Here is an 11876-nt window from a genome sequence, read left to right as displayed (position 1 = left end):
TAAGACAGCTTACTTCTAAGTGTTTTGTGGCTTCTTCATTTCTTGACATGAGCATTAGCTTGGTACGAATGCTGCGCAAATGCATGTCACTCAATATATTTACTCTCTTCACTGTTGATTCGCTGGCAGACTACAAAAAGAGAAGTGGTAAGATAAGCAATATCCCCTTTTGATAAAGAAAATCTGCATTCAGAGGGAAAATTAAAACTCTGTTTACTTTTACAATTGAATTGAATTGTAAATATAAATCCCAATTTAGAAAGTCACTTATTGATATTAGCCTTCCTCAAGGTCTCAAAACAAGAAAAATTCAGCTTCCAAAACAAAATCCCACAAATCCATTACCACTGGCTCCATGTCTTTACAGCCACGGTTTTTCTACTGGACCTATACAGTGAATGTTGCAATGAGATAATCCCACTAGGGATCTATTATAAACTGCTAGATTACTTTATGTAATCTTTTTACCATATATGTGCAGGTCACACACTTCTTCACTGGAAGATCCGAGAAAGTAAGAAGGGAAAACTGAATCTGAACAGGTAAATTTATATGGAAAATTCTGTCCGAAGGAAATAGAACTGCAAAGACAAATTACTGCTGAGAAAAATATTCCTTAACAGCAAATCTAATTAAGCCAGGTGTGATGTTTGTGTGATTCTCCTGCACAGGTGTGAGTGAAAAATAATATGTTAGAATGCAGATGCAGGAATCCCCAGGCCAAACCCAATTTCAGTCTCATTGCATTTGAAAAACTTCGTGAGAGTTGCCTTTAAATTTTTCCTTTGATACTTGGAGACTGAGTACTAGCTTTTCCCTGGCTTCGACTGACAATTAAAAATATGTAAAAGATAGGACTAAGGCTCCCAATTCCCTAAATGACTATGGTTATGACTATGATCTCTCTGCTCCATCCAGTAAAAGGAATTTGTGCAAGAGTGCTTTTACCCTCAAAAGAGATTAAGTACATTACTTCTGCAGAAAGCTGCATCGCAGGAAACATTAATCAGAGAGACCAAAGATCACTCCCAAACTCAGGCTGTCTTTGATGCAGTACTGACACCAATCCAATGAGCCTACTCCAAAATACAGTATTTTAAAATATTATGAACACATACATATAAACTGCTTGAAACGTGCATAGCCTTACAAATAAATTATTTCACACAGATATGCAGGAAGCACACAACATTCTGTAACCAATCAAAATGTAGTAGTTAATATCTTGAATATTCACGCACTGTTTGCACAAAAAATAAACTTGATTTCTTACCAGTATTATTAACTGCATAGTTTCAGTATGGTAGAAAATTCGACAAGCTCCTACAGCTTTCTTAAAATCCTTATGTGCATTTTCATTAGCGCACCTAGAGAAATGAATGTTGTAAAGATTACTTCAGCTGAAGACATTCATATCAATAAGAACTGTGCAACCCTATTAATCAAAAACGAAAACGCGGCAGTAGTCTATAATAAGAAATGTTTCTCAGCTTGGAAAACTCCAGACTAGAGCAAGGGGATGTGTCAGGGGGTCTACCTGATTTCACACTGCAAATGTGAAAGAGGTAAAGCTGTCTGCAGCTCCTTGGAAGTCCTCCTTTTCTACTCGTTACTCTATACTGCAGCTGGCTACAGTAGCAGCTCATGTGTACAGGGTTGAATGCTCAGGAAGCAGCCTGTTTGACCAAAGACTACTACTTCCATGGCATTCAGCTCAACCACAAAAGAGCATGTGGCCAAACCACCAGAAAAATCACCAAGCCTTCTGGTGGGGGGAAAAAGGAGGGGGCAGGTACAACTGTCCCAGAGGATGATTGGAAACCACATCACTTTCATATTTGATTGAAGTATCACAGTTAATGACATTTAACTTTGAACTACAACAGGAGTATTCTCTCCAAAAAATAACCTAAGATAAGAATTTAAGATACATATATGGAGAAAGGAATATGCAATGTTGAAATGAATAATAGTGAAGTTACGGTATGCAGAGCTACTCACGCATCTCTCAGATCTTCAGGAACATCCACTGTGCACTTAAAGAATGTGTTCTTTTTGACAGTTTTATTTTGATTCACGGGTCGAAGTCGTTCAAATGTGACTATTTCGTTGTACGTGGCATCACAAGCAGCATACTCAATGACATAAAACTAAGCAGGGAAAGTTTTTTTTTTTTAAAAATCATTAATTAAAAGTAACCATTTCATAAAGGTAACAGCTACTATCTCCACCATCAAGGAAATATACAATATGGGTTTACACATTAAAACATAGTTATATTTTGACAAAGCTGTGCTCCTCCAATGTTATAAGCCTGTGCTGACCCCCTCCTCCAGTGTCCCACTGAAGCCAATGGGTCTCTATATGGGTGGAGGGGTATACATACGCACATTGCATTGTACAACTGGAAACTAAGTTTGCATAGTTTGTAAATCAAATACTGTTTTTTTCTGACTGCCAATTCTGTCGACTCAATCCAGGACATGGAAGACTAGCAGAATCAGGCTCCTATTTATTACAGGAGCACTGCTGAGAAAAACCATCTGTCAAAAAAACATTCTTGTCCACATTAAAGATTGTCACCTTCAATTTTTACTTATTTTACTGAAAACTTTAGAAATCTAACTTGCTGTTCTAGCTATTTTGGTTCTTTCTAGGGCACTCACCATCATAGCCAACTTCCACTTTTGTTATTGTTTGTATTTTATTCAGTCTCTTGGTTGATGCATGATGCTGTTGTATTTGGGCATTATTTAAATGCAACTCCAGTTCCAAACCCCTCTTTAAAAAAAAACCAACCGCCAAACTCTTAACTGAAATGTGTAATTAAATTAATGAAATGTCATCACGTTACATTTTATAGTTTAAGCCCAAAATTCAGTGTATTTTTTAACTATTCATGGAAATATATATTATATATATATTTTAAAATAACATGTCCTTGCTGCATTTTAATCAAAACTTGGTTGCGTTCTCCTAGCACATAGGAAGAAAAAACAGAAGAGCACCGAAAAATGTTTTTAATAGAAACAACAGATTAGTCTCCTTTCACTAAGCTGAGTGAAATGTAAAGAAAAAAAATAATACAGTAGCAGAGTCACAAACACCTCAGGAATGGAGGTTGTTCGTAACTCTGAACAAAATATTATGGTTGTTCTGTCAAAAGTTTACAACTGAACATTGACTTAATAAAGCTTTGAAACTTTGTTACGCAGAAGAAAAATGCTGCTCTTTTTTTTTTAATAGTAATTTACATTTAACACAGTACTGTACTGTGTTTGCTTTTTCTGAGGGGAGGAGGTCTCTGCTGCTGTCTGATTATGTACTTCTGATTCTAAATGATGTGTGTGGTTGCCTGATCAGTTCATAAGTCTAGTATTCATAACTCTGACGTTCTATTATCCATACAAATAATGTGAAGTAACTTAATTATCAGAACTGAATCAAATTTAAAATCTTATCAGGATGTTAGAAACACAGGTAGGGACATTTTTTGCGTTAAATATTTTTTTTAACTTCACCAATTCTGTTTGCAAAATAGATTGATTTGTTTCAAATTATGTCAGAAACTAAGCATACAGATATACAACGTACCACACATAGTCCAGAAATGGCTCATCCAATATATGAACACATAAATCAGAGTTAGGCATGCAATGTAGTTCTTGCAGAACCTGAACAACCAGACACAAGGTATATTGACCCAAGGTGTGTCAATCACACAAAATGGCAAGTATCCAGGAGTCATCCCCACTTAGTGAGCAATTTACAAGAAAGAATATTTATTGTTACCCCCCAACCTGTGCATAGTCAGCCAGCTAAAAGTTACCATTGCCATGAGCGGCCTTAATGTATGACCTAACCTGCTATAGTGGTTTTGTGTTGGTAATACTTAACTTTGGGTTCCTTCTCCTTTTTTCAAGCTATGCTTTGTTTCTGTATTAGTGACAACCCACTCTCACCTGCTCTGTTTTTCATGTCCTTACGTCATTATATCACAATGTCATTTCTCCCTCACAAGATACTGCACACAGATTTAATGAGTCTTGCAATATTTACCTTCCATACTTGCTGCACTTCAAATAGGAGCAGATAGTCCTAAGTTTTAAAGTAACTTACCTCTCCTTTCATCATTCGAACTTTTGCCAGCCACCAGCCACAAGGTTCTTGGTCATTTGCTCTTGAGTAAACCTGAAAGGAAAAAATACAAGGGCAGCATATTTAAAATATAGCCACACAATTAAAAAACCTAACAGGTTAAACTAGCAGTAAAGCAGAAATGAATCTTTTTCAACTAACCCAGCTAATCACCAAGATAAAAGTCACCAGTAGTATAAGATACTGCAATTTAAAACTATTTTTATATAAAATTCCAGTTGCCATAGTCATATGTGCTTCTCATCATATACATTTTCATAACATTGCACTACACAGAAAAGGTGTGCAGATTCTGTTGTTAATACACAAGGCAGCTTTTGAGGGATTAAAAATTTACCCAATAGCATGTGAAGACACAGGATTCTTGCAATTCCACAATAAATTTAAACACTTTTCTGTGAGGCTAAAGTGCACAAGAACCAAGAAATTCACAGTTAAGGATGCCATTTTGTCTCTCGTTTACCCAAAGATCTGGACTCAGGTCAGCTCACAATAGTGTTACTATAGGTACTCCAGCGCCTATTTAACATTAGGCAAGTGATGAATTGGGGGATTCACAACTTTGAATTGTTCCGCATGTTCAGTATACATTAATGTAGTAAACTAAGGCCATCAGAAAGAAATTTATAAGTAGCCACGGCAAAACAGACAAAAATATATCCTGCATTGGCCAGAGTGACTATGCCAAATAGGCTTTTTTCCTTGATATTACTAATGAAAAAATGCTATGGCAATTCTTAGACTTTATGTCTAAGATCCATTACTGACAATGCTGCTGTCAATACTATCTTCCTTACTGGGTGCTTTAACTTTGGGGGGAAAAAAAACGCATCTTCCCCTCCACCCCCCAAAACTTGTCCTCTATATATATGTAGAACCCTCTAATAGTAGAAATTTCGTGGAGACAAACTACCCTTCTCTGAGTATCAAAATCAATAAGGCAAGTCTAGTCCAGTCACCTCAAGAACATTTATGTTCCAAAAATCTTGATGGAAAATTAAGAAGTCGGATAGTAAAAACAGAGAACTAAATCACCACTAATATTAAAGGATTAATCAAGATGAAAACAGGCAGTTTCATACTGAATGGAGTGGTACACCTAGTATCCCTAAAACACAGATACAGTAACTCCTCACTTAAAGTCCTCCGGGTTAACGTTGTTGTTTCATTGTTACATTGCTGATCAATTAGGGAACATGCTTGTTTAGAGTTGCGCAATGCTCCCTTATAACTTTGTTTGGCAGCCGTCTGCTTTGTCCACTGCTTGCAGGAAGAGCAACCTGTTGCAGCTAGCTGATGGGGCTTGGAACCAGCTTGGACTGGCAGCTCCTCATCAGCTCCCCGCTCCCCTAAGTTCCCTGTGTGGCAACTGCCGCTGCAACTCCCTGTGCTATCAACTGCCGTCAGTTCAGCTGTCCCTCCCACACTGCTGTGTGCTGCTCCTGCCCTCTGCCTTGGAGCTACTCATGGGAGCCTCCTGCTTGCTGTGTGGGACAGGGGGAGAGGGAGGAGAGAAGGGGGGCTAATGTCAGGGTGTCCCCCTCCCCCCTGCTCTCCTCCTTCCCCTGGCTTACCCCTTCTCCATATAGAGCAGCATGGGTGGCAAGTTTGCAGAAATTTTGGTGGTGCCCAGAACCCGCCCCCCCCAACTCCGCCCCCACCTGCCTAAGGCTCTGGGAGGGATTTGGGGGGGGAGGTCTGGGGTGCAGGTCCTGGGCTGGGGATTAGGGTGCAGGAGGGGTGCAGGGTGCAGGCTTTGGGATGGAGTTTGGGTGCTGGGTGCAGGCTCTGGGCTGGGGCGGGGGGGTGTGTGCAGGAGGGGGTGAGGGGTTCAGGCTTTGGGACGGAGTTTGGGTGCAGGCTCTGGGCTGGGGGTGCATGCTCTGGGAGGGAGTTTGGGGATAGGAGGGAATGCAGAGGTGAGGGCTGTGGGGCTGAGGGATTCATGATGCAAGACGGGGCTCAGGGTTGGGGCAGAGGATCAGGGTGCGGGGGGATGAGGGCTCTGGCTGAGGATGAGGGGTTCATGCTGCAAGGGGGGCTCAGGGCTGGAGCAGAGGATTAGGGTGTGGAGGGATGAGAGTTGGGGCTGTGGATGAGGGGTTCATGATGTCGGGGGGCTCAGGGCTGAGGCAGAGGATCAGGGTGTGGAGGGATGAGGGTTGGCGCTGAGGATGAGGGGCTCATGCTACGGGAGGGCTCAGAGCTGGGGCAGAGGATTAGGGTGCAGGGGATGAGGGGTGCGGGGTGTTGGAGAGGCACAGGGCTAGGGCAGAAGGGCAGGGGAAGGGCATCCTGCCTTGCCATTAGCGGATGACGGGTATTAGGACCCTGGGGCAGCAGAAAGCAGTTCTGTCAGGAGCCCAAGCAGGAAGGGGAGAGGCGTGCGCTGCTCTCTGTCAGGCAGGGAGCGGCGTGGCGGGGGGGACGCGCAGGGGGAGTGGAGGCAGGCGGGGGCTGGGACCTGCTCCAGGCACGGACGCGGCAGGGGGGAGGAGGCCCGCGGGGGCCGCGGCCCGATCCAGGCAGAGCCGGGGGACAGACCCAGCTCCAAATAATGCTGGAGCAGGACACCTGGCCCTGAATATTCCTGGAACCCAAGCACCGCAAATGTATATAACCTGCCGCCTAAGTAGAGCAGGGTTAGTACACAACAGGGCTCAGGACAAAGAGAGCCTGCTGGCCGCAGCTGCTGTCTCAGCTTGCTTGCTATACTTAAAAAGGCAGCATACTTAGAGTGGGGTCAGTGTACTTAAAGGGGCAATGTGCATCTCTCTCTCTCTCCTACACACAGGGTGTGTGACTCAGGTTGCCATGCTGTCTCCCCTCCCTCCATTGGTGCTGCCTTGTAGAGTGTGAGGCTACATTAACCCTTGAGAGCTCAACTGAATGCTAGTTCATCATTTAGCAGTAAGGCATTCCTGGGGAAATATCCCACCCTCTGACTTCACCTCCTCAGCCAAGCTTCACAAATCATTACTGTGTAGAGTATTAAATTGTTTGTTTAAAACTTATACTGTGTGTATATATAGGTTTTTTATCTAGTGAAAAAAAATTTCACTGGAACCTAACCGCCACATTTACATTAATTCTTATGAGGAAATTGGATTTGCTTAACATCGTTTCGCTTAAAGCCACATTTTCCAGGAACATAACTACAACATTAAGCAAGGAGTTACTGTATACTTTTTCAAGTTTTTTTTTTTCCTCAGCACCTTTTACAACCAAGCACTCTCTGGAGAAAAAGACCTGCACCTTCCTGGCCCTGAGGTCAGAAGGCTGAACTTGTGACAACATATTCATTCCCATGGCAAAAACAGTGCTATAAACAGATTGTGATTTTACTGCAGAATGAAAGAGATGGAAAAGCAGGGCTGTGAGAGAGAATGAAAATATTAATTAAAAAAAAAGTGCAGAGACCACAGTAAACCACTGACCAAATAACACTGGAGTTTAGCACACATTCTCTTTTTCAAGTTTAATTCCTAGCAAAAATCCCTCTCTGGAAGAAGTGAGGGCTAGCCCTCCTTGGCTGAACAGAATGTAAAATGACAACAGGCCCACAGGAGGAAAAGACCATGGGAAGAGAGATGGCCGAAGATTTCTACTCTGAAAAACAAAAGGAAGGCAGCAGCTTAAGAGATCTTTTAATATAATGATGGATACTTGGGAGCTCAGCAGACATACAAAATATCTATGCAGAAAGGTCACAGCAGAGCAATGAAAAGCAATCTCTTTTCTAAGGATCAGAATATTTCCAGCTCAGCCTTCTCAATGTTTGTTAGTCATTGCAGAAAGACTAGAACTCTGATCTAGCATAACTGACTGACAATAGGTCACCAGGTTGATCACGCCTTCCATTCTTGATTTACCGCATATTCCCATAGCATTATATTAGAATGGGACTAGCTATAACTACCATAATCAGACATACCATTGTAACTAATAATTCACACTCTAATAGCACCTTTCGTGAAAGGAACTCAGTTCTGTACTCTTAACACTGCTGGGAAACAGATAAAATCATTTCCATTTTAAAGATGGATAAACTGAGGCACAAAGCTAATGGAATTGGTGAAGATAATAGGACGAGTCAGAAGCAGCACTGGATACAGAATTTGCTTTCTCTCAGACCAGTGTGCTATTAGACTACACTGCTTCTCTGCAAAGCTGTATCTTATAATACACAGGCATAGTCCTTTCCTACCCATTAAAAGAAGTGCATTACTTATTCAGAGATACATTTGCCTTTTCTAATAGTGACATTGTTACACTAATGCTTACTTTGCCATTACCAATTTATAAAACTTAGTTTGCATTTCTGATAAAGATGCTGAGAGATTCTTGTTGTGTAACTTTGCAGAGCAAATTCCAGGTCACACTGTCTAAGCCTGTGAATGTTCTTCGAACACTGTTCAGTCAGAATGGAATTTTCCACTGCATGTCACTGAACTGAGTCTAGATCAATTTACTGTATCAACTCTATTATGCTATTGAGCTTCTCACATGACATTCTCATAAGCAAATAGGGAAATGTGGACTAGATTAATTTACTATAAGGTAGGTGCATAACTGGTTGAAACACCATACTCAAAGAGCAGTTATCAATGGTTCGCTATCAAACTGGGAGGGTTTATCTAGTGGGCTCCTGCAGTGGTCAGTCATGGGTCCAGGACTATTCAATATTTTCATTAATGACTTGGATAATGGAGTAAAGAGTATGCTTATAAAATCTACAGAGGACACATGCTGGGAGGGTTGCAAGCACTTTGAAGGACAGGATTAGAATAAAAAAATGACCTTGACAATTTAGAGAATTGGTCTGAATTCAACAAGATGAAATTCAATAAAAACAAGTGCAAAGTAATTCACTTAGGAAGGAAAAATCAAATGCACAACAACATTGTCCCACTCTGCTCAGCACTGGTGAGGCCTTACCTGGGGGAGTGTGCCCAATTCTGGGCCCCACACTTTAGGAAAGATGTGCACAAACTGGAAAGAGTCCACAGAAGAGTAACAAAAATGATAAAAAGTTTAGAAAACCTGACCTCTGATGAAAGGTTAAAAAGACTGGGCATGGTTAGTCTAGAGAAAAGAAGTCTGAGGGGGGAGCTGATAACAGTCTTCAAATATGTTATGGGCTGTTATAAAGAGGATGGCGATCAATCATTCTTCATGTCCACTGGAGACAGGACAAGAAGTAAATGGCCTAATCTGCAGCAAAGGAGATTTAGGTTAGATAGTAGGAAAAACTTTCCAATTACAGAGATAGTTAAGCTCTGGAACAGAATTCCAAGGGAGGTTGTAGAGTCCAAATTGTTGGAGGTTTTTAAGAATAGGTTGGACAAACATCTGTCAGAGATGGTCTAAATCAGTGGTTCTCAACCAGGGGCATGTGTACCCCTGGGAGTACACAGAGGTCTCATCTAGAGATTTGGCTAGTTTTATCACAGGCTACATAGAAAGCACTAGCAAAGGCAGTACAAACTAAAATTTCATACAGACAGAATGAGAAAGTAAGCAATTTTTCAGTAATAGTGTCCTGTGACACACCTGTATTTTTATGTCTGATTTTGTAAGCAAATAGTTTTTAAGTTGAGGTGAAACTTGGGGTATGCAAGATGCACTCTGAAAGGGGTACAATACCCTGGAAAGGTTGAGAACCACTGGTCTAGGTTTACTTGGCCTTGCAACAGCACGGAGGGCTGGGGGGGGAGGAGGGAAAGGGCGGAAGGGAGAGTTGATGGCTTCTTGACGTCCCTTCCAACTCCACATTTCTATGATTCTACCCAAGCCTATAATTCCTGAGGCAGTGTTAAACCGAATAGTAAATGTAACAGAGCTTGGTTTCAATCATCAATTGAAGTCAATAAGTGTGAAGATAACATTCATAAAGAATTAACATGTTTAAGACACTATACAGTCCAAAAGAAAATTAATAATTTTGTAATAAGAGGTCTGAATAACGTGCATTAAATAAAGCATAGCACACACTAAACATCAACAAAAGAATGGTAAATGAAAATATTTCCAATAACTATATTCCTACAGCTCTTAATATTGGCTATGCATTCAACTTAATTATGATGATCACCACCAGGGTAAAAAGTAGATCCTCTGTGTTTGTGGACTTTTTCTAAAAAACTCTGATCTAACTTTGACATAAAAAGAGAAGGCATTAATATATTGTAAAGTCATGCTAATGACACTGTACTTTAGGTATGGTTAAAAAATTCACTGGCATTATAAGTCTATTTTTCAGGAGCTTACTCCTTTTTTGAAAAAAGGTTTCAGATGAAATCTTTCGAGCTTTTCCCTCAGCTGAACATTTAGTTGAGCAATACTTAACAACATAGTAATTAATTTATTACACAAAAAAGTGTTGAGGAAAAACAAACAGGTTACCCTACTCTGTATACATAATTAAAACTTAACTCCCAGTCTCCTCAGAATTGCAACTGGTATTGGCTTGGTTGGAAAATCACAAGTGCTCATCTCATAATGAGGGAGCACACTATACAGGTTTAGAAATGTTTTGTTTGGTAGGTTTCTATATAAGTCACACACAGAGTGTTGAAGAATTATAAATGAACGCTCAAAAATATTATGTTTTTGCATAAAATTATCTTCTCAATTTCTAAAAATCACTACATATAAATGCATTTTTTTTGCATCATAGCATACACTACTACTATGTATATCCAAGCCCGACTCATATGTAATCTATAATTGTATAAAAATAGCTATGCTGAAAGAATGATAAGACCTTAATCTTGCAAAGACTTACAGACATACTCAACTTTATTCACAAGTAATTTTTCCATATTTTCTCCTTTGCTCTGGCTCTCGTTTTGTTTTGCTGTTAAGATTTCATGGGAGGTTCAAGTACTATGTCTCTCCTGAATACACAAGTGTTTTTTACTATGGAAACAATTCAAAACCCCTGAAGTCAAATGGAGTTTATCCATTAACTTCAGTGAGGGCAGGATCAGGACCTAAATTTGGGAATTCCAGATTTAAACAGCCAATACAAAAAAAAATTTTTTTAAACAAACATGCGTTTTCAAAAAAAAAAATAATGTACTAGTAGCTTTTAGTTCAAGTTCTACATTGTTTTAACTCTGTTATTCTGACACAAAGACTAAGGCCTTGTCTACACATACGAAACGTACCATTTTAACATTACCAGCATAATTAAGGTGGAACAAAACTTCTAGCATGAAGACAATTATCTGACATAAATATGTTTATGTCCAAACAGAAATAGTTATGCTGATACAAAATCTGTGTGTAGAGCAAGCCTAACATCAGTATTATATTACACACTGGATACTTACCATGCAGAAGAATTAAGTATTTCTAACAGGTCAAAGCTGAAAGCAGCAAACAAACACTTAAGGTTTTTACAGTACTAGGAACTTGATATATAAAAGTACTGCAATTTCTATCTTCATTTGGCAGATACCTAGTTTGCTACCTGAAAGGATGTTTTCAAATATTTAGAAACCTGAAAATAGCAGTTTTTCAATAATAATTCTGTTCTCTATTTAGCAAACATGTTGTTTTGCTTTATTTTTAGTAGTACCGCAGCCAATTTTTAGTTCAATTTATGAACCAGCATAATCTTTCATACTAGCTGTGCAGGAGGAGCAGGAGAGATTTCAAACTCTTTTGGTGTATCTGGATAAAAACTTGGCATGTGTTTCATTTTTCTATTA

General features: G+C 39.9%; 1 protein-coding gene across 4 annotated transcripts in view; it reads right to left on the bottom strand.

Annotated features, from left to right (window-relative positions):
* The window catches only part of FXR1 (FMR1 autosomal homolog 1), a 69731-nt gene that overhangs the window by 24080 nt on the left and 33775 nt on the right, over positions 1–11876 (bottom strand). For all 4 annotated transcript variants that reach the window (XM_050965930.1, XM_050965928.1, XM_050965929.1 and 1 more), the window contains exons 4-7: positions 4120–4191; positions 2002–2150; positions 1274–1367; positions 14–130 (exon numbers count right to left, since the gene is read on the bottom strand). In XM_050965930.1, the coding sequence (XP_050821887.1) occupies positions 14–130; positions 1274–1367; positions 2002–2150; positions 4120–4191 (432 nt within the window). The remainder of the gene's footprint in view (positions 1–13; positions 131–1273; positions 1368–2001; positions 2151–4119; positions 4192–11876) is intronic.

This window comes from Gopherus flavomarginatus, chromosome 8 (genome assembly GCF_025201925.1).
Source record: "Gopherus flavomarginatus isolate rGopFla2 chromosome 8, rGopFla2.mat.asm, whole genome shotgun sequence".
Classification (NCBI taxonomy): Eukaryota; Metazoa; Chordata; order Testudines; family Testudinidae; genus Gopherus; species Gopherus flavomarginatus.
Note: the sequence above shows the minus strand (reverse complement) of the source record. Positions and strands in the feature narration are given on the sequence as shown.